General features: G+C 38.2%; 2 protein-coding genes across 6 annotated transcripts; both read left to right on the top strand.

The window, feature by feature from the left end:
• Window positions 1–1,321: 1,321 nt before the first annotated feature.
• On the top strand, window positions 1,322–12,403 carry def8 (differentially expressed in FDCP 8 homolog). 3 transcript variants are annotated; one of them, XM_029497876.1, is made up of 12 exons: window positions 1,322–1,449; window positions 3,343–3,465; window positions 5,159–5,253; window positions 5,338–5,487; window positions 7,764–7,905; window positions 8,413–8,577; window positions 8,709–8,836; window positions 9,491–9,604; window positions 9,789–9,869; window positions 10,232–10,372; window positions 10,580–10,689; window positions 11,028–12,403. In XM_029497876.1, the coding sequence occupies exons 2-12, from the start codon at window positions 3,357–3,359 to the stop codon at window positions 11,119–11,121; spliced, it is 1,329 nt and encodes a 442-aa protein (XP_029353736.1). In that variant the 5' UTR covers window positions 1,322–1,449; window positions 3,343–3,356; the 3' UTR covers window positions 11,122–12,403. The 3 variants fall into 3 exon arrangements, with proteins under 3 accessions (XP_029353736.1, XP_029353738.1, XP_029353737.1); XM_029497878.1 differs by lacking the exons at window positions 1,322–1,449; window positions 3,343–3,465 and adding exons at window positions 3,967–4,407; window positions 4,786–4,939; XM_029497877.1 differs by lacking the exons at window positions 1,322–1,449; window positions 3,343–3,465 and adding exons at window positions 4,390–4,407; window positions 4,588–4,939.
• Window positions 12,404–12,743: 340 nt separating this feature from the next.
• Window positions 12,744–26,110, top strand: LOC115040835 (AFG3-like protein 1). Of its 3 annotated transcripts, none has more exons than XM_029497896.1 (17): window positions 12,744–12,912; window positions 14,181–14,271; window positions 14,411–14,470; window positions 14,588–14,673; window positions 14,852–15,001; window positions 15,103–15,177; window positions 18,832–18,953; window positions 19,057–19,330; window positions 19,958–20,095; window positions 20,312–20,459; window positions 20,545–20,652; window positions 21,828–21,953; window positions 22,075–22,185; window positions 23,052–23,161; window positions 23,282–23,482; window positions 23,992–24,186; window positions 24,518–26,110. In XM_029497896.1, the coding sequence occupies exons 1-17, from the start codon at window positions 12,802–12,804 to the stop codon at window positions 24,734–24,736; spliced, it is 2,325 nt and encodes a 774-aa protein (XP_029353756.1). In that variant the 5' UTR covers window positions 12,744–12,801; the 3' UTR covers window positions 24,737–26,110. The 3 variants fall into 3 exon arrangements, with proteins under 3 accessions (XP_029353756.1, XP_029353755.1, XP_029353757.1); XM_029497895.1 differs by having other exon boundaries at window positions 14,555–14,673; XM_029497897.1 differs by lacking the exons at window positions 12,744–12,912; window positions 14,588–14,673 and having other exon boundaries at window positions 14,208–14,271.
• Window positions 26,111–26,370: the final 260 nt, after the last annotated feature.

The raw sequence follows: 26,370 nt of genomic DNA, 5'->3' as shown, positions 1-26,370 counted from the left end.
CCCCAGAGAAGAGAAACTGTATGAAAGCCAGTTTTGAAATACAGTGAAATACAGTGAACTGAAGGCTCATGTTGCTGTATTTCATGTTTATATTATGATGTGTGTAGAGGATGGATTCTCTCTACAGGTAATACAACAGGAAAAACACAAAAAATAAGAAAATGCCTTCTCCAAATGAAAAATAACATTTGTACACGATATTCCTCCTGGGTTCAAGTTAAAAGTCACCTTTTAGCATTTTTTTCCCAGTAATCAACTTCATTAACATCAATAAGTTGCAAATCATTCAGTAAAGCATGTTCCAGACGAACTATTTGGCCTTTTTATTTTCTTTGTCTGTTTGGTTGTGTTGTTATGCATCTGTTGTCACGTTGATCAAGGTTTTGGGGCCTTGTATATTTTCTTGTGGCTGCAGTGTGTTTAACTCTCCCAGGCATCCTATGATACTTATACAAAATTGTATTTGTGATTTGTCTGAATTGGGTCATATGCTTCTGTCAAGTAGAATTCCCATCACTGAACAGAAGATCTCTTTATTCAGAAGAGAGCAGTGGCATTTACACAGTGTCTCTCCTGAGCAACAGCATTTTTGTTCATCACACAGGGAGAATTTCATTCTCTGGTTTATCACAGGCTTCACTCTGTATATGAAATAGTTTTCTTTCACGTCATGACATGGTTGCACACATAAACGGATAAACCAGTTCTTGATCAAGAGTTAGCATATGAAATGTTTCAAAAGTAGGAAGCATACCAGTGGATTCTGATCTTTTAGCAAAAACATCCTGTCTTACTACCACAGACACACATCTACAGGTTACCACCACCTTCGCTCTCTGTAATCTTCCAAATAAAATTTCCAATTTCCAGGAACTTCCAATCTGTGAATACTTGTAATAATTTTAAATGATAATGAAAGCATGATTTCAAACATGCCTACTTAAACTTAATTCAAATTTTCCATCAGAGTTATAGTGAAGAGTGCGATTTTACATTTATAAGATGTCATGGAGCAGGGTGAAAAGTCCAACCTTTTTTAGGTGAAGGTGATGGCTTTCGGTGACCGTAGAACAGTCCAGCATAAATCTCATTTCAAAATAAAAGTATTACTTATTACTTGCATGCGTACTTTAGTTTAACACACCACCGTAAGAAAAGAAACAGAAGCATTGTGTCTTTACTAATCCCAGAAAACATTGCAATTCGTCATTTTTATTTGGTAAGTTTCCTGTAATCTTCTATTCTTAGTACATGATTACTAACAAAGAGTTTTAATTTGAAAACGTTTGCCGGATACATGTATTTTGACGGTGGGTTGTTCCTTGCGCCGTTGCTGATGACAGACAAAACAACATCGGGAGCTATCGCAGCCAATTAAACACACACTTCGGCTGTCAAATTCATATTACAAGGGAAAGTTCCCCCACGAAAAATAAGGTCAACAGCGGGGTAAGCTGCCGGAAACACCGAGCCAGTAAATCAGTTTAAATTAGCATCAAACTAGCACATTATTGGTTTGTTTTTAAAGCTAGTTAGCTAGCTAGCGTTAGCTGGTAGTTGATGTTGTCCTTTTTTGTGTTGATTATAGATCGGGGGGTGATTTTACCCCAAAACCTACAGATTCAGTCATGGTACTGAAAACATTTCGGTTACCAGCTGGACTGTCAAATGAAACCTTGTTTAGAGGATGTTTAGAGGTTCTTACATGAAGCCTTTGTGCTATAACATCTTTCTAATTTGGTGTTTCATATGGCGGTCATATCTTTATAAATTATATTCAATAGCTTATTGATCATTGTTTACTGGTGACTTCCGGTTAGTTGAAGCTCTTTGAAGCCTGTACCAGTACCAGCAGAGTTACAGTTTGATAAAATATGATGCCATTTTGATTAACACACACCTTGGAACCACTATACCGATTACCATAACATAGTATTCAATTAGAATTCACATCATCTCTTTTTCCTCTTGTTTGGGTTAGGGGGGTAAGAGTTGGGGTTATGTTGCAGCTAGTAACTCAAAAGCTCAAGTTAATTTTTTTGACACTCAATACCTCATAATGGTAAAATATTACAAAATTTATATAAATATCTGCTGAATCTTTGCATTGACCAGTAAACTATAGCTCCTGTGCCTCAAAGGTATCCTTAATTATGAGATTTGAGAGGGTGTCTAAATAGGCTTGATGGTAAAATTGCCGAAGAGGAAGGAAACCCCACTTCGGTTTCACAAAAAGTAATGAAGTACTCAGAGACTTTGAGAAACAATCTTCCCTGGTCTTATGACACAAACATGGCAGGGAAGAGGGAAAGCTGAATCGAGCAACCTGTAAAGAAAACCTGCTCCACAGGGCTAATCACCTCAGATGGGGCCAATGTATGAGAAAAATAAAAATGAATTTAAGCAATTTTAGTATAACCTGGCTGGTCAGCCAGCTCATTTCTATTTCCTCTCAAATGTCTGAATGTCAAGATTCTTTTTTATCATTGCTGGCTGACCACTGTCTTGTTAATGTTTTGATAATCATTGTTTTCATAAGGACTCTGGACCGGTAAGGGTTTAACACATAATTTGACTTTCAGCATTTTTAGTGAAAGGTAGAGAGAAGAATTACACCACTCCATCAAGCTTCTCCATCAAAATTGATTTACTAATCAAAGGAAGTAAAACACCGCGCTTGAAAACAGGATGCCATTAGTGTTTCATTTTAAGGTCCAGCTTTTAACAGAAGTTAGATAGTTGTGTTATAACAAGGGTTGCAATTTAGGAAGTGAAAGCTCCCATTTTTCTCAAGCTTGTCCCTACTTTCTCAAGTAGGGACAGAAACAGTATCATAACTTCTGCTGCACAAAATGTGAAATACTTTTTGTCTTCATATTTTTCTTATGTAAGTTCCTCAAAATACAAGCACTAAACTTCATTTGATTAATTGAATTTGAATATATTGATTGAATATAATATATTTTGAATATACCAATATCAATATAAATCAATACAAATATCTGATATCATTATCAGGTGAAAAGTGTTTGGGTAATATAGTCTCCCTCCTCTATATATGTTTGGAAGCAGCACAATGAGAATATCAGAGCTTCTCAGCCAGCTTTAAAATAAGAGACTGCTTCCTGGTCAGTATGTCTTTTGTACATTTACCTGAGGCCACATTTGTAAATTTGATATGCAACGCGGGTTTTTATTGTCCTTTTATTGAGCTGCACAATTAAATTGGGATCTGAATAGGAATACACTGCACAATAAACTGTCTTGCATTAAAGGTTGGCCTTGCCATATTCTCCTTCTTCAAATTATAAACACATTGTATCTGTATTTAATCCTCTTCAGATGTAGCCAATGAAATGGAGTATGATGAGAGACTTGCACTGTTCCGTCAAACCCGCCTAAATCCCTTTGATCGGGGAGAAGAAGAAGATGGTCACCAAGGAGGCAAGACGTCCCCACAGCACGGTAAAGTCTGCAAAAGTTCTACATAGGCAATTCATAACACAGTCATCTCAAATTTACAGTATGACCTTATTTTAACATTGATCAGATTTAGTACAGTTTGAGGACAAAATAAACATAAAGTCTGATATAAGACCAAACAGAAACAAGTGGAAATGTAAAATAATTTGAATGTGTTATTAGACCCTATAAAGTAGCACAGTGGCATAGTGGTTAGCTCTGTTGCCCCACAACAAGGTCACAGGTTTAGTTCCCAGCCTGGGCCCTTTCTGTATGGAGTTTGCATGTTCTCCCTGTGTCTGTGTGGATTTCCTCTGGGTACTCCAGTTTCCTCCCACCATCCAAAGACATGATGTTTGGGTTAATTGGTGACCTACTGACCACTGAGTATGGTTGCTTGTCTCTGTCTGTCTCTGTGATGGACTGGTGACCGGTCCAGAGTGTACCCTGCCTTCACCCAGTGTGAGCTGGGATTGGCTCCAGCACCCTCGTGACCCGAAAACAGATAAGTGGTAGAAGATGAATCAATGAATTAGTCCTGATATCAGGGAAAATTGGTAACATGTACATGTGCAGGTGAGCTCCCTTTCAGGCATTTGCTGAATTCATCTATGGGTAGAAAAATGTTCTCGTAAACTCTTAACATATATAAAGCAAGAAGACTGGTCTGTCATTAGTAACTCAGGGGCTCATTGAAAAGGAAGTTGGAAATTGTGTGGCTGGATGAGGGGAAATGAAAAGCATGTGTAAGCAGTACCATACTCGCATATCCTCTATTTTAGGATTTAGTTTGATTACAAGCATTCTGATAGACAATCTTGAGACACTGTTTAACTGAGCTGGTTCCACTGGTGTTGTTGGTGTTTCTCTGCCTCATTGGCCTCTGACTTTCTGGCACTGAAAAGCTGAAATCATTCAACATGTTTTCTGCTGAGGTATATGCAGGTAACAGCATTTATTCCAATTTTGTCAGGAAGATGGAGAGTAGGTTTGATATGGTTTATTATGTATTATGAGTAATCAAAGGGTTGTTTGAGTCAAATTCTTTGCCCCTGCAGCTACATTTTGTTTTATATTGACATGTTTATTTTCTAAATTAAAACGTCAAGTCTTATTCAATTTCAGGATTCACCGTTGAAACCAATGTACTTGGAAGGCCTACCCAGGTCAGTTAAGTTCACTTAGTTGACCTGGGTAAGATCACAAACTTAACTTTTGGCCACATGCCTGTCTGAGTTGAGTGAGAACCCAAGTTAAATTGTAGCCATCGCCTGTGCTTTCCATGTTACTTGTTAAGGAGAAAGCTTTAAATTGTAACCACAGAAACAAAGATGGATGATCTCCTCCTCTTCTGCTTGAGCACCAATCACCACTCCACCAGCTGAAACACAGCAGCAGCGGTATATGTAGCACATCGGCTATCAGCACTTAAAAGTTCACTCTACCTGATGAGCAGCAGTTTGAATGGCACTGCTAGGTTGGTTACACATTAACAGAGCTCATAAGACAATACACTCTGACTTCTACAGTTATCCATTTATTGTTTTGTGAGTGTGTTGACCGCTGTGTCTCAAATGTAGGAACTGTCTTTGATGACCTGTCATGTGTGTGAAATTAGTACACTTACATAACCATTGCCTGAATGTTTAAAGGAAGAAAAATTCTTTATGCCACATCACCCTCTTTTTGTTTTTAGAAACAAGACCTGAGCTGTTCTCTGGTAGCAAGATCCACAGTTCGGATCGGACAATGGACCTAGGTCTAGCTGAGGACCATTTCTCAAGGCCTGTGGTAAGGAAAGAAAAACATGTTGCACATACAAAACTTTCTTTTCTATATGTTTAGATTTTCTTTACTATTTTTCTCCTGTACCAGGGTTCCTTTGTGGCATCTGACATTGAGCAGCTGAAACTGGCCATAGAGGAGTGTAAGAAGCTGATCTTGGAGCTGCCAGAACACTCAGAGAGACAGAAGGACACTGTTGTGAAACTTATACACCTTCGTCTCAAACTTCAGGAGCTAAAGGTTGGAAATACAGAACTTGATAACATATCATTGTTGATTCTGGCTCAGTTAGAAATACGTTCTTAGCCTAACATAATTTCACTTGCATGTTTTTGAGTTTGTGTAATGTAGATCATGCCATTTTATAAGATAGTCCTTTATTAGTCCCTCAGTGGGAAAATGTTCATATTACAGCAGCACCAGTATTTTTAAGACGGATTCCTTAAATTCAAGAATGCACTCGACTGACTTTGGAATATATAGAATTTAGGTGTGTAGACTTTAATAGATGCAACAGTGTTTGCATTTTATTTTGAATTGTGAGGTGAGGTGTTTGATGGGTGTTAAATGTGTATTTGAAATCATCCATCCATCCATCCATCTTCTACCGCTTGTCCATTTCCGGGCCACGGGGGATGCTGGAGCCAATCCCAGCTCACTCTGGGTGAGAGCGGGGTACACCCTGGACAGGTCGCCAGTCCATCGCAGGCACATTTGAAATAATGCCTTTCTTAATTTTTCAGTAGCCCTTTTTGGCTTTTTAGCCATTTCCCTGGAGGAGATAAATGAGTAAACCTTGCAGACATTCTCATGGAACAATAAATTCATAAACAAGTTCAGAGAAGTCAGCTTCAAATGCGTCTGTGAAAACTCCTCAACTGCAGTTTGTTTTTTTTTTTTTCGTAAGATATTTTTAAATAACAGATTGAATTTATTTGAATGCATTATATATATATATATATAATGCTATATAATGCTAGTTCTTTATGTGTCACTTTGAATCTGAATTCCTGATCTCCAGAACAAGCCTTAATATTGACTTTATGGTAAACAGAAAATGTAACAGCATGTTATGGGAAGAATGAATCAAGCTGAACACATTGAAGGGTGTCACATTGATATCAAGAATTCCAAAAGTTTTTTTAATATCTACCTCTTCTTCAGAGGGTTGTCCAATCACTAGGCGTGTAATGAATCACTTTAATGATTGGATTTTGAATCATGATTCATGGTTTCCGATTCAAAGATGATTTTGGTTATTTTAGAAAAATTCAATATTTGATCCACACTGTGACTTGAAATACAGTAAATTTTTAGCCAAAAAAGTCAACCAGTGTGACTGTGAAATACCTGGATACTGGACAGTACAGCCGATGTTTTGGAGATCCCTGTTGTATCTTGTAGGGAAATCAGGTTTAAATTAATTATGGATATTATAAACAAGCCATCAACAACTAATGGCAAATACATTAACCTTTTCTTTGAATGAAGTGCAACCAGGTTAACCTTCTGCTCTCATTTTCAATATAAACAGACAATACACAAACACAATAAAGTGAAACCAACATTTACTCGGGTTGAATTAACAGTATGTTTATCTGCTACCTCTGCTGTTGTTTTCAATATCTAAAAATAATACTGTTTAAATCTCATAAATAAAGTTCAACCAACATTTCTTCAGGTTGGTGGCCTGAACGGTCGGCGTTTTGGAAAGATTAGTCGCATTTCTGTGGGTTTTTTTATTTGGCTTCTACATATTCTACAAACAGCGACCGACTTATTTTGAACACCCCCGTCTTTGCAAAAGCCAAAACGTTTCCACACACTGGATCGAAAAAGGTGGCTTGTAAATTTCTTTCTCGCCGTTGCCTCCGCCATCCGCCATGCTGCGTTTTGTTGTCGTTCTGAGTTTCGCGCCGCTGTCGCTGCGTGCTGATGAACGTCACAGACAGACATTGAATCGAGTAAGGTTTAACGTGTCGAAAGTTTTAAAAACAAACAAACACACATCCATACTTTTTTGTGCTTACATCCAATTTGCTGTTTCCAAATATCGATGAAAATCGATCCTTTACAATTCAAACGATTTTAATCGATTTTTTTTGGTCCGGAATGCAAATTAGCCTAGCACAGATGATGAGGTTGCATCACAGGAATATAAATCGATTATATATGAATCGTTACACCCCTAAATAACACAGATATATTTAAATTCCCATTTGAATTAAGTCTGACATTATAGTATTGTTAGTAGTGTAATAGACATTTGTTGTTGACACTTTAGGAAGGTGAGCAGAGGAAATAAAAAAATATGTCATAAAGAAAAACTGCAAGTACTTCAGACATTTATTGAATAAAATTCTACTAAATTTGAATCCTGTATGTTGATGGTGTCAGTATTTTACCATACACAGATCCAGATATTATATTGCAGCATTGCATGTCTCTATGAACCATACGTATACTGTTACTACTATTAATACTATCACTTGTGGTTTTTTTCTTTTGCCCTTGAGGACCCTGAGGAGGATGAACCCAATTTGAGGATCCTGCTGGAGCACCGTTTCTCTAAAGAAAAGAGCAAGAGTGTTAAGCAGACCTGTGACAAGTGTAGCACTATCATATGGGGCCTTATACAGACATGGTATACCTGCACAGGTCAGACGCTCCAACATATATGTCTATTCAATGTATTTGTCGTCTTTTTGTGCTGATATTGTAAATAATCCCATAAATCAGTGCTACATGATTATTTCAGTGACCTGCTATGTCTATCCAATGTTCTAAAAGCTGTGAAAATCAACATTTATCACTCTATCACTCATTGTGTTACCTTACCTCGTATGTCTCAAAAAGCTTTCTCCACAAATACACAACATGAAATGCTACTGTTTAGTCTACAACCTTCCCAACCAATCACACTGAGAAGTGAACAAACTCATTTAACATAGAGATTACTGTTTAGAACATATATGAGAGGGTTCCCTATGACTTTATTTGATTTTAGTTTAACAAATAATATTCTCAGTGTGAGCTTCCTTATTATCAGACTCAATGGACCTTTTTTGTCCAGCTCTCTGGTTCTTTCATTCTTACCAAACACTGAGAATTGTCTGTTGGCGGCCTTCCTGCTAATGTCATGTGATTATCATTTTCCTTTTATAGGTTGCTATTACCGTTGCCATAGTAAGTGTATGAATCTGATCACTAAGCCTTGTGTGAGGTCAAAGGTCAGCCACCAGTCAGAGTATGAGCTCAGCATTTGCCCTGAGATAGGGCTAGACCGGCAAGACTACCGTTGTGCAGAATGTCGCACACCTATTTCACTGAGTGAGTATGGATGAATTTTAACTGGTCAATATTTGCTTGATAGATACATGCGCATATGTTTGACATATAAAGTATATTAAGCTTTCTTTTATTTCATAGTTTGGCTGTACTGTCTAATATTTATCTGGTAGGGGGTGTGCCAAATGAGGCCAGGCAGTGTGACTACACAGGTCAATATTACTGCAGCACCTGCCACTGGAACGACACGGCCATTGCCCCAGCTCGTGTCATTCACAACTGGGAGTTTGAACCACGGAAGGTATCCAAAATATACAGCAACATATACTCAACCAGTAAAACCATTTCTTCAGCTTTTGCATATGAATTTAGGGACCTTCTTGTCAAGTTAAACCCCTTGTTGGTTTATGGGGTAAAGCAGAGTTTTATGCCATTTCAGGAGACTGCTGTCATACTGTATGCTATCTGTATGCTATCTGCTGTTTAACATTGAAATTGAAAATTGAAATTATATATCTGTAACTCTAGTCCTCTGCAGTATTGCTCAATGATCAATGCAGTTACTATATATTACACTGCAAAAAATAAATAAGAAATAGGAGGCATTCAAATTTAATGTACTAGTCCTGAAAAGTGTGATGCAACATGTAAAACAATTCCCTTAGTAAATTTTGCAAATATTAGAAAATGACCTAAATGTTGTTTAATATCATTATTCCTTGAATTGCATTAGATCGGTAATGAAAATTCTCGCATAGAGAAGTCGGTCACCATTTGACCCAGTTTAGCCCATGTCAGGAGGAGGGGGGGCTATCCAGATCACAAGATGAGCATACCATTACGATTCAGGGTGTTGGCGAGATAATGTATAATTACACTCTGTCAGTGCAAAAGGTGCATTTATGTGATCATATGGACATTCAGTCTGGGGTCTGACAGCGTGTCTCCTTTTCAGGTTTGTCGTTCTTCATTGCGTTACCTAGCACTGATGATGTCACGTCCTGTTCTGAAGCTGAAAGAAATCAACCCACTGCTATTCAACTTTGTGGAGGAACTGGTTGAAATCAGGGTGGCTAGATTTATTCTTTTTGGAGACACTACAAGAAACTTTAAAGTAATAATTGTGACATAAGAGTTTCTACAGCTGGAAACTATACTCTAAATCTGGTACAACTTTGATGAAAATCAAACAGCTTTCAAATCAACTTCAATTGTCTGACTGAGTGTGAGTGTTAATTTGTGTTCCTGTATAGAAACTTCGTCAAGATATTCTGCTGATGAAACCTTATTTTATTACCTGTAAAGAAGCTATGGAGGCTCGGCTACTACTACAGGTTGGCATCTATTCACAACAACTGAAATAACATTTTTTACTTTAAGTGTCCTCTACACTGGCTAATATAAACTATGTAAGTTATATGTTTCAACAGCAACACCATGTGGTAGAAGTGGAGGATTGCTATCACTGCATGCATCAGTCAATCAACAAATGAACTAGATTTTTTTTTTTTTTTTAATATCTGATTTGTATCAGCTCAAAACTTTCAAAACCTCAATTAATAAAATGGTAAGATCTAACTTTAAGGAGATAGGAATTGTTTTATCACCTGAAAGTTAGGCCACATGAGTGTCTTGCATATATTTTACAATGCAATGTGCAATTTCTATCAACGGCTTTTCACTCTGTTTTCTTCAGCTACAAGATCGGCAGCACTTTGTGGAGAATGATGACATGTATTCACTACAGGATTTGATTGACATCTCTAGTGGCAGACTCAGTTGTTCCCTAACAGAGATCCACACTACATTTGCTAAACACATAAAACTTGACTGCGAGGTATGCTCCTACTTAAAGCACAAAGCACAAGTCTGATGGTACAGCTGACTCCTTTTTTTTCAGTAATTATTTCAGATTTAGTTACAGTCATAAAGTATCATTAGCTAAGGGTGTAAAGACCATGCAAATGTTGTTAAGACTATGTAAAGATCCTTTCAAACTCAGACATTTTGTTCCATTTTGTATGTGTTGTGTTTGTCTGTGTAGCGCTGTCAGGCCAAGGGATTTGTCTGTGAGCTGTGTAAGGAGGGAGACATCCTGTTCCCGTTTGACAGTCACACTTCAGTCTGCCATGATTGCTCTGCTGTCTTCCACAGGTTTGTCACCAACAAGTCAGTTATGTCACTGTTGAGCATTTAAAATGAACTAATGAAGAAAAATAATTCTTAGTGGTTGCAACAAGTAACCCTAAAGATATCGAGTAACTGGGCAAGTCTACTGTGAGATCACCAGTTAATATACTTTTTAAGGTGCATACAGGCAGATGAGAAAATTATCCCATTCACCAGGTAGCAGTTTAATACAACTATTCAAACAGTGAGCTATCAACTAAACAGAATAAACAATACCTACAACCCAAATAGACACCTTCAATAAAGTGTAGTGTATAACAAAAGTTTTTGCCTTTTTTTCTCTTTGTCAAATATGTCTTCAGAGATTGTTACTATGACAACTCCACAACTTGTCCGCGCTGTGCCCGAATGACTGAGCGCAAGCAGGATGTCGTGTTAGACATAAAAGATGCATAACTCAGGAGAAGATCCACATGATGTTACTGGATGTTTCACTTTTTCTCATGTTGTATTCTGCTCAATCAAGTCTGAGTAAACACAAGCTCTTGACTTTTCTTTGTTTTGTGTATATGTTAAAACTGTAGTTTCTTTATCTTATCGTGCACCACATTATGAAGCAGAGTACCTAGAAACCCATCTGGAAATTAATATATATTATTTTTATCAAACTTTTTCATTCACACTAAAAGTTGAAGCACTGAACACTGTGCAGATGTACTTGTGTGAGATAATTACATAAGTCTGTGTGGCTTGTATAAATGTATAAAATAAATGACCTACAAGAGAAGAGTTAACTTGTAATTAGGTGTATATGCATGCAGGACTTGTATATTGTAATAGTTACTGCTTGAAGCACATAAATAACCATGTACTAATCCAAGTTTATTTATCATACAGGTTAATATTACCCAGCTAAAATGCAGTGTTTCATTTGATTATATTAAGAAATTAATACATCTCTGAGACTATGTGATCATTATATCACTAAAACACTCCCCTTTATGACACATTAGTTTGTTTCACAAGCCCCACCCATGATGCTGTCCATACACACCTTCTGTCTGTTCTTGTTTTGATTTTCTGTTGATCTCAGTCTAGGTCTTAATGCAATTATCCCCCCGAATCCTATTTGCACCTTACCACACAGCATAAGCCTGCTCTGAATTTGTCAGTTTTTCAATTTGCCACTCTGAATTGAGGAAGAAATCTGGGTTGTAATTGTTCAACAAGAGAGAAGTATATACAATCATTCAAACCATGTTTTCAAATGTAAGTCCTTGCATTGGCAGCAGATACACAACGCATGCATTGCCAATACCAGTGTTTTCTTGCAGGGAGGACAGTCTGATAAAAAACAAAAGTACAAGAATTATGTGATTCTTCATTCATTCAGAGTGTGAACTGATTTCAATCAAGTTTGATCTGTGTTTTTTCTTGTTCCGTTTAGTACAGTGTGTAGTAAATGGATGTGAACATTCATGAGCATAATATGATGCCTAAGATTCTTAGATAAAATACAGCTGTTCCAAATATCTGAATACACACAGTCTTAAAGTTCCTGTAGCAGATTTTTTCCAGTGAGAAATAACAAATATGTTCAGTGACAGATTTGGTAATGTGTGATGTGTCTAAAGTTATTGTTCTATTGTTGGCCGTGTCAGCATGATATACAGTTTTTTTTTTTTTTTGTTTTTTTTTTCAAACTAATGGACATAAAGGCATGTGGAGTAGAGCATTAATAAAGTCATTAAGTACATTGAAGCTGCAGTGTTGTGTTACAACTCATTTTCAGTTTTCAATGTGTTGTGGGAATTTTGTAGTCAAGACGGTGTGCTGTACATGCATGTTAAAGCACAAGTACTATGCTGTATCTTCCCACTGGAAACACACAACCCACAGCTGGACCAGAGGTGTCGTTGTTATGGTAACATCAGGGACATGTTTGAGTCTAATCTCATCTGGTCAGACCTCAGACATGATGCTCTTCATGTAAACCCACACCGCGAATGAAATCTCTGCACTTTCATAACCGACTTCTCGCGAGATGTAGTGAATAACAGGTTTCGGCTGTAGGAGCCTGGTTGATGGCTCAGCTGTCGGACCAGTCGGTGAGACCGAGGCAGCTTGTCGGACTCGATGGGTGTCCTCTCTCTGGGTGTCGGGCCCTTCCGGAACCGGCTTCGGACGTGGAGCCGTATTTCATCCACCATTTCTGCTACTTTTCGCTCCGGCAGCTCCCTCCCGCCGGTCAGTTGACTTTTAATTAAGTACATTTTTTAAATGCATTTGCTGCTTTTTTACGAAATATAACTGAATACAAACTTCTTTCACAATAGTTTCCGTTATAGTTTAGCCGCAGGGGGCTGGATGAGACGTGAGAGGGAACACGGTGTTCCTGAGTGCAGCTGCAGAGCCCGAAAACAAACAAACAGACCGTTTGTTTGCTGTTTGTGCTGAAGGAGTTTAAACGTCGATTTCCCCTTTCATGACTCCGAAGGGGGCGTGTCCCAGTTAATTTTGTTCATGTGATGTCCAGTTGCCAAATCTTTCATTAATTCAGCTTTAAAAATAAGCGAAGCAAAATTTGGATGTTAACACATTGGAATAGTTTTGAGTCATACATCAGCTTGTAAAATTGTGAACTTATTTGATCTAGGCTGAACTGAGTGGAGATGTGTGTGTGTGTGTGTGTATATATATATATATATATATATATATATATATATATGTGTGTGTGTGTGTGCATGTATGTATGAATGTATGTAGTTGAGATGAGGCAATTTACGCAGTGCAAATTTAAAAGTTCAGACTGTAACTGATCATTTTCAAAGCAAGGCTTTAATAATGAGTGCTGCTGTCACAACCACGCTGGCATTTTAAAGTGGAAGACAGCTGGAAGATTTTTGTCCATTGTTCCTGACAGGCTTCAAAGACATGCAGAATCATTGACTATTGAAGCTGTTTTGGTCCATCCAGTGTGATGGCCCAACACTGTACTAAAACATCATAGGCTAACAATACTTTGAAATTTCTATCATTCTCAGATATCAGCATTGCTATACCCAGCTAAAATCAAGGAACACATGTGCTCTGATGATAAATCAGAAACTATTTTATGGTCCCTTCAAACTAAATATCATGTAAGATACACAGAATCCATTCAGTGTCAAGTAAAAGTGAATCATCTGCACAACTGTTGTAATAGCTCAATAAAATTAGATTTACAGTGACAGAATCCAGATTGCCTAGTTTAATAAGGAGATTACAGTAATCCTGTAAATGATGTTGTTTGGGTTTGTTTGATTTAAAAAAAAAAAGTTTAGCTCATATTAACATTAAAGATAGTCTGTGTGAGATTAGATGATCATGTTTTCATCTCATTTTACTGTTTTACCTTTATGTAACATGAGACATGCTGATTTCTGGGATCCCTGCCCCATATTTCTTTCACACATGTGATTTTTATGGCTTTGCTTTGCCTGCTAAAATATCCATGATATTTGATTTTATTACAGAAAACATCATTAATCCAAAGGAAATGTGGAGGATTTTATCAGCAAAGCTTCTCGCTGGTACGGTCTCTGAGCTCAAATAAACCACCAAGGGGTAAACATCTTAATACTCTTATTATATACTTAGTATAAAATGCAGTCAAATGAGTGTACAGCACAAACTGATTAATTTTATCTCATGAAGACGAATTTGCACTGAATTGTTTTGTGTGCACCTTGTTTAACTTGTTTAGGCTTTGAAAAGGTTTCCCCAAAGAGTGAAGAGAGCACGGACGTCAGCAAATCAGCTGAAGGTAAGGAGTGTGTCAGTACAAAAAGTGCTCCATGTACGTTTTCTCATTTCCAGTTTGCTGCAGTGCATAACTCGTCTTCTTTAGATGGAAATACTGAAGTGCAAGAGTCTCCTGCAGGTGACAGGGAGGACATGAAAGATGATGAGGAAAAAAGATGGCGAGGAGGAAAAAAGGAAGGATATCATTGGTGGAGGCAATTTTGGGTGTGAATAACTATATCTGCTTCTATCTGTAATTTATTTAAAAAATACTCTGAAATGAGTGTAACACGATTTATTGTTGAAGCAGTGTTTGTTATTAACTGGCATTTTGACACAGTGTCTTGTAGAGGTAACTCATTAATCCATCAAATCTCTCTGCCAACCTTTCTTTATATCACAGGAAGATTTTCCTTTGGATCGAATAGTAGTATGCAATCTTGCCATCGGTGCAGCAGGCATGGCTTCAGCTTTTTTGTACTTTCACTTCAGAGAGACTGGGGTCCAGATCTCCTGGAAGGACTTTGTGCATACCTACTTGGGCAGAGGTTTGGTGAGGTTGTTTTAATATCTAACGTGGAGACTGGGGGGGGTCATTTCCCTGTTTGTGTTTCCAACCATGTGGACAAATTGGTTCCTGTGCTGTTTATGTAGGTGGATCATTTGGAGGTTGTCAACAAGCAATATGTCAAAGTCATTCCTGCCCATGGAGTGAATACATCAGAAGTGGTAAGTTGCACTAGTCTGGCAAAGATTAAATGAAATTAGGTCAATTATGTCAGAGTCCAGGGTGCCAGAGTTATAATGGGATTTTGTTAATCTTGTAAATAATGTTTGGGGATCTTTGGAAAAGAATGTAGCAGGACAGATTTCTATAATTAAGATGAGAGTGTGTGTTCATGAGCAGTAGAAACTATGACACTGTGGCTTAATGTGTTTCCACATGTCAACATTTTACATCAGGTGTAACAACATCTATCAGATGTAACGTCCCAATAAGATCCCTGTTTCTAATTCAGAATAAATCCATTTAGCTTTACTTTTCTTACAGTTTCACCCAAAACGTACAGATCCTCACATTTTTCTATCCAACTTCAACCCACTTAAAACATTGTGCCCATTAAAGATGCACTGTGTAGAGAAAACCAACCAGTTTATGAAATCGCTAGGTATTGGCGGGCGCCAATCATAATTCAACATGATGGTAATACTGTAGTACTTTATATGACAGAACAAATTCTAATATATCTCATTTTGGCGCAGACCATTTGCACATAAAGGGATTGCATTTATCATCAAGAACAATGATAAAAGTAACAAATGCTAATATGTTATTTACATAAAATAATCAAGAACTTGCAGATTATTTCTGGTCACTAAAAGAATCCAGGATTTTGCTTAGAGACAACAAGCACCAGAGTTACTGTGTGATAGCTTGATGCTTAAAATAATTCTGTATACACTGTGTTTAACTACCATAATTTCCGGACTAGGGGAGAGTGGGGTGAGTTGTGCCAGTTTTCACTTGAGGTGTCTTTAAAGTGAGGGCATGACAGTAATGCCTCCAAGTTGAATATGTACATGTATTTCAGGATGTTGTGCATGACTGGGAACAATAACTTTGGCTCTTAAATAAACTGTTTGAAAAATATGGCTTTTCCAAAAAGAAAAAAAAAAAAGTGGTCTCTTGGCAAAACTTGCCCCGGGTGCGGGGTAAATTGTGTCATTGATTATTGAGGTGAAACAGAACATTTTCATTTCATATACTGTATCAAAGCAAGAAAAAAATCAACACCAAATTACTTATAAAATGTTTATTTAAAATCAGCAGTACTTAAAACAAAGAACAAAGAAGAATCCTTTTTTAACAGTTTTTTTTTTTTTTAAAACAATTCATTTGCATTATACAAGTTGTAAATGAACAAAAATCAACTGTGGGCTAATTATTACAGAGCCAGGCTACTACTCAAGATCCGACTTGCTCCAATCTTCTTCAACCAGGTCTATTTAAATTTTTAAGAACAAAATGAGAACTTAATCAACTGCAACTGTCCTCACTGACCCAGCATACTACTCGACATCCCACTTGTCAATGCTGCAGGGAAATATGAACTTCTGCTCCCTTCTGGCTGTACCACCAAGTTTTTGTGATGTTGGAAATTTCTTGAGCCAATCACTTCTTGGGATGAGTCCATCATTTTCTTTGAATGTGAAGATGGGCTTTCCATCCAAAGAAGTATTCTGACTTCGTCTGAGAAACTTTGCACTTATGCCAGCGCTGTCAACCTTCTCCACCAATTCAATGTAGTTATAGGATTTGGTTTTATCTGCAAAGTACACAATGAAAAAGTCACCAGCACACAAATCCTTGCCACCATTATCATCATTCTGTAAATCTTCTTAACTATCATAGTCAGTGGTGTCGCTAAGCGGAATGGTTATGTTGCTTTCTTCTGAGCGATTGTAGACAACCACTTTCTTTCTGGTTTTGGTTTGTTTTGATCCTTCCAGAGCTTGTGTCTCCTCTTTTTCATTCTTTTTCTTCTCCTTTTCAGCCTTTCTTTTTCCTTTCTCATTGTGTGCCTTCTCAAGCTCCAGCTTTTCTGGTGTGTCGGTCAGGATTTTGGTTTTTACTTTCTTTCTTTTCAGTCTTAGTTTGCTTGCTGTTACTTTAGGGAAGGGAAGTATGTCTTTTGGAGATACATACTCTAAATGGGCAGGAGAATCAGTTGATGGATAACCATCAATTAAGGATGAGTGTTCAGGATTCAGTTTAGGCAGCATGGCAGGTGGCTCCCCTGGGTCTGGAAGTGCTGATGGGCATTCAGGACTTGTGGCATGGGTTGATGGCTCCACATCAAAGTGTGAAGATGCACACAGATCAGCACTGGTGGAGGGCTCCTCTGGGTTTGGCCTATCTGTGACTATGGGGCGTAATCTTCGTCTGGGAAAACACCCCTGTTGAAGGGGTATATGCCCGTCGCTCTGAATCCAGAGATGATGTTACTTTGTGTCACTGCTGACATGAATGCTTCCTTCACAAGTTCTGGAATCTCGTATATTGTCACAGTTTTACCAGGATGTTTACGCATCCAGCCATCCATGGTTCTGTTTTAGAAGGTCTTCAAGGGTCCATAGACTGTTTTGTTCAAGGGTTGTAAGCAATGTGAGCAATGTGAGGTGGCAGGGTGAGCATGACAACACCATTTTCCTTTGCAGTTGTCACAGCATTCCGGGAGATGTGAGATTCATGGTTGTGGACTGGGTGATCAATAGAGCAGTTGGTGTGACGTATTAAGTGCTCCAGGAACATGACAAAAGCTTCTTCATTCATCCATCCAGATTTTGTTGAATGACCCATGGATCCTGCTGGTGCTCCATTGATGAAGTGGTATATGTAAGGTATATGGTATTTATAATAATAATAATCATGGCACCAAATCACCCCATCCCCACCTTTTTAAAAAAATTGTATCACCCAGAGTTTTAGAGCTAACATCATGCTAACAGTATAACCTCATATTGGAGCTTACCAAAGCACTAACACGTGTGAAATGTTTTCAAACCTGTCGATAATTATTCAGAAATAACAATCAATAAACCTCAATCATAAAAATGTCACTTTGAAGGTTAAAAAATAGTTTTTTGAACTTACAAAAAACTTAATGTGCTTACTGCTTGTCCCATGTGCCTCCCCTCTTCACAGGGTGAGTAAAATGGATTCCTCTTTAAAATGGGATGGTCCCATGACCCATTCCTTCTACGGTTTTCTAGGTTTTAACAGGGGTGGCACAACTCACCCCACTGTCCCCTATAGAGCGCACCTGAATATAAGCCACACCTGCTAAATTTAAAGAGAAAAACAGTTTTGTACATATATAAGCCGCAGGTGTTGGAAATATGGGAGGAAATGGCATATGGCAGGAATTACGTTAAATAGAAAGATTTCAAATTTTCGCCAGATCGATCGACTTTAACTTGAAAGCAACATCCAGGCGCGTCGGCAGACACTTTTTAAACATGGGGCCTTGGGGCACTAGCAAGCCTTGCAACGCCCCTGGTTGCATCACATGCATTGCTTTGTGTGTTTTCCATGATAAGAGTGTGTGCATGAAGTGCAAAATAAATGACTGATCTGAAGAATTTAGTGTGGGTGCGTTTAATTTAATTTGAACAATTTCATTGGTCCACTGTGACCTGCTCAGTAATTTCATTAGTCTGATGTGACGCTATATGTATTGGCAGCATGAAGCTCATTACCCGTAAAAATCCATAAATTAGCCGCATAGTTGTTTAAGCTGCAGGGTTTAAAGCGTGTGAAAAAAGTAGCGGTTTATAGTCCAGAAATTACAGTACAGCTTTTATGTTGTTTGTATGTTTCAGAGCTATTTGTGGTTCAACATTGGAAGTGTTGAATCATTTGAGCATAATCTGGAGGTGGCCCAGCAGGAAATGGGCCTTGATCCCCCGCAAGTATCTGTTTTCTATACCACTGAAAGTGACTGGTGAGAAACTGTAACTTTCGTATTAAAGCTACATGACTTCTGTGCATATTGGATTTGTTCCTGTGTTTCTGGTTTAATTGAAGATCTCTTTCTTTCTCCACAGGACATTTCTATTTAGTGTTTTGCCCACCTTGCTTCTGGTGGGCTTTTTGATATTTTCCATGCGGCAAGGACCGTCTATAGGTGGACATGGAGGTTGGGGCCAAGCAAACCCCTTTAGCATGATTGAATCCAAAGCTAAGCTAATCAAAGAAAACATCAATGTGTGTTTCAAGGATGTCGCAGGCTGTGAAGAAGCCAAATCTGAGATCTTGGAGTTTGTCAACTTCCTGAAGAATCCGCATCAGTATCAGGACCTTGGAGCCAAGATCCCAAAGGTGAAACCCCACACCTATTTTAGTCATTAGTGCTATAATATAAACATGCATGCCAAACAAATATGTGGACACAACTCCTTTAGCAGGTCATCTGATACAGCACTTCTTCACCTTGAAAATAGGCCTTAATATATAATAATATATGGCCTGCAGGTAGATTGGGTCATTGTCCAATTGTTTTGCCAACATGATACCATCCATTCACTTATTCTGTATCCTACAAAAGCATATAAATGAAACCAAAAATCTTAAATCTGGAGTCTTCAGACCAAAGTATTGATTTGCCTTGGACCAGTGTCCTTTCCCTTCCTCTTATTAGGCTCCCTGTATTGAGGTTTCTTTGCAGCAGTTGTATAATGAACTGATTCTATAAAGGTTATTATGATGAGGACTGTTGTTGCTCTTTATTTGCTTGACACATTTTTGACAAAATGTGGATTAGAAAAGTTCAATCGGGCTATGTTTTATTTACCAACAGTACCACTAAACAACACAACTGAAATGTGTTGATTAGGCCAAGAAACACCACAAATAAACTTAATGGACAGCTCTCATCAACTACTGCTGTCAGACCACATTATATAATTGAATGAAATAAATAACATAATTGTTTGAGTTTGTTTTCAGGGTGCAGTACTATCGGGGCCACCTGGGATTGGGAAGACCTTGCTTGCTAAGGCCATTGCAGGGGAGGCCAATGTCCCCTTCATCACCGTCAGTGGCTCTGAGTTCCAGGAAATATTTGTTGGTGTTGGTCCAGCAAGGGTCAGTACTGGGCTGAATACAGAATCTAGTCTGGAAGCTGAATGATGGATCATACAAAGTGTATGCCTCTGGCAGCATCATCTGTAAACCCAATATTTCTTTTTATTTTTCAGTGTTGAGGATATATACATAGAGCTGACGATACCATTTCTGTCCTGTTTTTTATTGACCAGTAACACAATTTTTCTTATTTCACTTTGCCCCTTATGATAATAGATGAGGGATACGTTTGCCACGGCTCGAAAAAATGCCCCTTGCATCCTTTTCATTGACGAAATTGATGCAGTTGGCAGGAAAAGAGGAAACTGTAGTAACCACAGTGAACAGGAAAACACTCTGAACCAGCTGCTTGTGGAAATGGATGGTAAGCAGTAATTTCACTTTTGTCAGATTTTGGACTTTTATACCATTTCTGATGTCAAATTTGAAAACACCTCTTTTCTTTACAGGGTTTAACAGTAGCAACAATGTAGTTGTTTTGGCTGGTACCAATCGAGCTGATATCCTTGATCCAGCTCTGATGAGGCCCGGACGCTTCGATCGACATATTTACATAGGTCAAGTACGGCACTTGGTCACTTGCTCTGATGAACAACAGTTATTTTTCATTGCATTTGCTTTACTCATACTCATATAAGACATACTATTAATACTATATTCCAATTTTGTTTAAATGAATTATCCTTCCTTTTTTGAAATTCTGAATTTTTCTAGGCCAACTTTCCACGCTGACTGTGCGTGAGAAAACTCAAATTACATCCTACTGTACAACCAGTGTGAAGAGTTATAGTATCTGCAGGTTTTGATTTACCATGGAAATTATCTTAAATAACTTAGCTGCTATTTGTGTGTCCTCTTACTGTGATGCAGTTTTATTTTTGTTTTAGTTTTTTTACTCGTTTCCCTCATTCTTCCCCAGTGGTGTTTTATATATCCCTGCTGATGTATGAATCCATTACTGTTCAACCCCAGTAATCTGTCATTTCAGGGACTATTCAGCAAGTGCAATTCAGTGTCATTAATGTACAGATCCCAATTTTAATTTACTTTATTTTACGCCATGGTACCAGTGACAGCCAGGGCTAGAAGCATTATGTCTGACCAGTCATTCATTCATAATATTCTGCAAAAAACATTTCTGGATAATTTAAAATGCTAAGTTTGTTACTATATTTCCTGCAACTCAGCATGTTGGCAGGGGCATACAACCCTGAGGGTGGCTGAGGCAAATTTTTATTAACAATTCTACCATGCTTCATGTGGCTTAAATTTACTACTATTAACACAGCTAACACAATAGCATTTACTGGATGGTTTTTAAAATAAGTGCCAAGCCTGTAATATTTGCTTATGTTCTCTTTTGTGCACCTGCCCACTTGTGGTGCATGCTCTGCACTTTTATCTTTTTGTTTGAGATTGTTGATCTTTTTCTTGAGGCCAGCAGCAGCAGACAATGCCAGGCACAGCAGTTTTCTCTCTGACAAAGAAAACTAGGTCAAAATAATCTAGAGAGCGCCGACTCTCTATAGTCAAAGGATTAGATAACTGGAGGCCAGCATGAGGGATGGGACGCACCACTCCTCTGTGTTTAGTCTGGTTTTCTCTTAGTCTTTCTGTGGATCCCAAAACACAGCTCACTACACGCTCCTAGTGTTATACCCAGCTTCTAGTTTAAAAAACGTCTTTAAATTTCATAATATTTTACAGATTTTTATTTATGTATTCTTTACAGGCCCACCAGACATTAAAGGAAGGGCATCCATTTTTAAGGTTCATTTAAGACCCCTGAAGTTGGACTCAAGTATAGAAGTAGATGCTTTGGCAAGAAAATTAGCTGCACTGACCCCAGGTTTTACTGGTAAGAAAAAGAAATAAACACAGCTCAGCCTTTACATGCATATAAAATAGTTGCTATTGATCTTGTTTTGTCTGTGAATTTGCAGTGTAACTTGAGTGTGATGTCTGTTTGTGTGTCTCAGGGGCTGATATTGCTAATGTATGTAATGAGGCTGCTCTGATTGCTGCACGTCACCTCAATCAACATGTCAGTTCTTATCACTTTGAACAGGCAATTGAAAGAATAATAGGAGGTAAGTTAACAACTATATTCATGCTTTTGATATAACAGTGATCATAATTTGACTGTTCGATGTGGTATATATATATATATATATATATATATATATATATATATACCACATGGATGTTCAGCATATTAAAGGTTTATTTATCCCAACTAGCTTCACAACACACCAAGATGATTTTGGAAAAACAGACATTCAATGCAGGCTATCATGACATCATTTAATTACAAGTTTCTTTAATGAAAGTAAATCTAGAATAATCTTTAGCTACTGTTCAACAACTAAAGATGGATCCAGTGCTGATCCAATGTTTTTTGTGTTTGTTTCAGCTTAGACACAATTTCACCTCCTGGGGTGAAATGGGAAAAGTAAAAAGCTCTTTGTAAATTATGCTCATAGCCATTTTCCACTGGCGTTAATGGCTATAAATTCAGTTTTGTGCTGCTGTGGCTCTGAGTCTGACTGTGCTGCTGCTGCGACTCTGACTCTGTCCTGCTGCTGCTGCGACTCTGACTCTGTCCTGCTGCGGCTCTGGGTCTGACTCTGCTGCTGCTGCGACTCTGACTCTGTCCTGCTGCGGCTCTGGGTCTGACTCTGCTGCTGCTGCGACTCTGACTCTGTCCTGCTGCGGCTCTGGGTCTGACTCTGCTGCTGCTGCGACTCTGACTCTGTCCTGCTGCGGCTCTGGGTCTGACTCTGCTGCTGCTGCGACTCTGACTCTGTCCTGCTGCGGCTCTGGGTCTGACTGTGCTGCTGCTGCGACTCTGACTCTGTGCTGCTGCTGTGAATAACCCATCAATCGTGATAGCTTAGCTCTTTTAGAAAACAAACATACATTGATTTCTTGTAAAAAAAACTCTCCTTTCCCCAAGGTCTGGAAGAAAAGACTCTGCAGCTGCTAGAGAAAACAACTGTGGCATATCATGAGGCCGGACATGCTGTCGTGGGCTGGTTCCTAGAGCATGTAGACCCCCTGCTTAAGGTACTCAAGCTACCTGTTTTCTGTAGCACTGTGGTGCTATCATTGTATTGTTTTGGTTTTTTACTTTTTTTTTTTTTTTTTTATCAAAGTGAGATATCAGATTGTAATGTACTCCCTCAGGTGTCTATTGTTCCCAGAGGAAAAGCTGTGGGTTATGCTCAGTACCTGCCTAAAGAACAGTACCTGTTAACCCGGGAACAGTTATTTGACCGAATGTGCATGATGCTGGGTGGAAGAGTGGCCGAGCAGGTTTTCCTTCATCGAGTCACCACTGGAGCACAAGACAATCTCAGGAAAGTTACACAGTCGGCCTATGAACAGGTAATCACCACATTTAACTACATTTATGTGGCTATACACTACAAATGCCAGTACAAGGCTGTGTTATACAGTAGGGATCCCTGATTCAAAGAAGTGTTGAACATTGTAACATTTCATGGCTAAAAAGAAGAAATGGATGACTGCACTCTAAGATAATTAGTTCATTTAATTTACTGTATTTCATTTCATTGTGAGTTCAGATGTAATTTTCTTCAGGATATAGCACAGTGCCAGTGTGCTATTTATTATTTGAGTGGAATGCCAACAGCAGGTAGTGGTAGCAGAAATAAAGTCCCGACTTTTCATACAAGTGCTCAGTTAAAAGTTAAGCTTATTAAGTAGGTCAAAGAAATAGGTCAAAGTCAAATTTTCCCTGGAAAATTAAGTACATAGCAAACGGTGGGTTTAAAGTGAAGTTGTATCGTTTGCTCTAAACTACATTTCAGTATTTGCTGACAACAAATGCTCCTGCTCCCCCTTCATGGTGCTCATTTCTTTTCATATTTTAGGTTGTAGAGTTTGGAATGAATGAGGCTATGGGCCCGGTTTCCTTTGACTTGCCTCGGCAGGGAAACATAATCATTGAGAAACCCTTCAGTGAACCTACAGCGCAGCTAATAGACCAGGAAGTCCGCTTGCTCATTGATGCTGCCTTCCAGAGAACACTTGAACTTGTCACTGACAAGAAAGAAATGGTGGAGAAGGTGAGAACTATGTCAGATGGTGCCTGAAAAAACAGTTCAAAGACAGTATGATGCATTGACTGATTTCTTTTTCTTTCTTTTTGTTCTTCTATGATTCTTTGATGTAATTAATTTTTATTATTTAGCAAATGCTAACATTATTAATAGCATTAAGTGTCACTATTACATTACTGCTGCTACAGAACTTGTTTTTTTTTTTTGTTTTTTTAAATAAGAATCTGTTCAGGATGTCAGCCTTCGATAATATGACATACTAATGATGTTTAAGTTAGCCTTGATTATATTTTATATTAATTAAAATCCTCTTCTCTGTTTTTGACCTGTGTCACAGGTGGCAAAACGACTTCTAGAAAAGGGTATTATAGACAAGGCTGACATGGTGGAGCTGCTGGGACCCCGACCATTTCAAGAGAAGTCATCATATGAGGAGCTGGTTGAAGGATTACAGGACTTTGAAGAGGACACCTCTCTTCCTGCAGGACTTAAGAACTGGAACAAAAACAGAATAGACAAAACAAGTCAGCCCTTTAAAAATGAGGCGGGATGGTAATGTCCCAGGGTACATTACCTGGGACCAGGTAACACAATTTTTTATTGTAGTTTTTATCTTCCTGCATATATGGAAAGCGCTATACAAATATCCATTATTATTATTATTATTATTATTATTATTAAAAAGGCATCATCCATCTTTATAATCCAGTAAGATAAAAACCTTGGTTGCAAGTGCCTTTTAGAGCTCACACTTCCTTGGATGGCTTGTTGTAACTCTATGTGACATAGCACAGAAAGAATGAGCTCAGCCAGAGAAAGGGAAGAGGAACCACCTGACCGCCTCAGGTACATAAGTAAAACGTGTAGCTTCATCGTCATGCTGTGATGGCGTCTCTTGATGGTTTGGAGTCTTGGACTCTAACCATTTTGATCTTAGTAGCTGTTTGTTTGATCCTTGGAACTGATTTTGCTACAATACATTTTAGGAGCAAGCTCTCAGTTTCAGCCACTATGTCACTATATAGTTGGTGGTTGACTATGAAATATGTGTTTTCCTCAAGTGGGAAACAAGGTTTCTTTTGTCTGACTTCAAGCAACTTTCTTCACATTGTAGTTCACACCTCACACCCAAAATATACTCAGGGTAAATTCTTGCATTTCTGAGATTTTTCTTTCATGCTCACAACCTTGCTCAAGATATGTTCAGATGTCATACATAGAACTGTAAACAGACAGAGGAAGAAATAAAAATTCACGTGTTGACACCACACGGTGCTGCAGTTTTAGCTGTGAAACAGTCGCACTGCCTCAAAGACCTCTCCTCTGGACCAGTTATTGTTCACATGTCATAAACTCCATTTATACAGGACTTTTTATGAAATTACTTTCAGGGTGATTCCTTATGTGCTTTACTCTAGTGAAGTGTTACATTTATAAAGCAGTCTGTCCTCAAATATAGTGAGGCTTAATTGTTATTTCTATTGGTGTTTGTGTTGCTCTCTCCCATTAGGATACCAATATCCTCCTTTAGTCAACACGTCAACAAATTGCTCTTATTCAGGAAATCATTCTTTCAGGGTTGTGGGTTGTGTTTGAGTCTTTTTTCCTAAATGGGAGCAAACCTAGCTAAACTAGGTCCCATGAAGCACTCTCATTTCCTGTGTTTTAGAAGCTCTCCTTGACATATTTATGGCACATTGTTGCAAGTAAGCAGATCTGATATTAAAAATACTTGGGTCTCTTGGTTTGAAGTATTAGCGGTGGTAAAAATTTCAACCAGGTTTTTCCTAAAATGGTTAAGACTCCAACTTGCATAATGCTGGAATATTTCATCATCCCAAGTTTTCACAAACACTAATACTGAGCAGGCTGGTATAATATCAGCATGCACAATAGATGCACCCTGTGTTTCGATGGCACTGTTTCTGCTTGATGAGTATTTCTCTTTGCATGTCAGCAAGGATTATTGGATTTACTGTGAGATGTAAATCTATTTGGGTTTACACTAGTATTAAACAGTTTTTATCTTCTAATCCCTTTGTCTTGACAGTACCACATCACTGATGGAGCACCAGTAATGTTTTGCTTAAAGTACACAAGCATTTAAGAAACTAAATATTTAAATCACATTTAACAAATTAGACACGGTATGTCATACATCACAAACCTGTGGAAACATGATGAGCCAAA

Source organism: Echeneis naucrates, chromosome 3, assembly GCF_900963305.1.
Source record: "Echeneis naucrates chromosome 3, fEcheNa1.1, whole genome shotgun sequence".
NCBI lineage: Eukaryota > Metazoa > Chordata > Actinopteri > Carangiformes > Echeneidae > Echeneis > Echeneis naucrates.
Note: the sequence above shows the minus strand (reverse complement) of the source record. Positions and strands in the feature narration are given on the sequence as shown.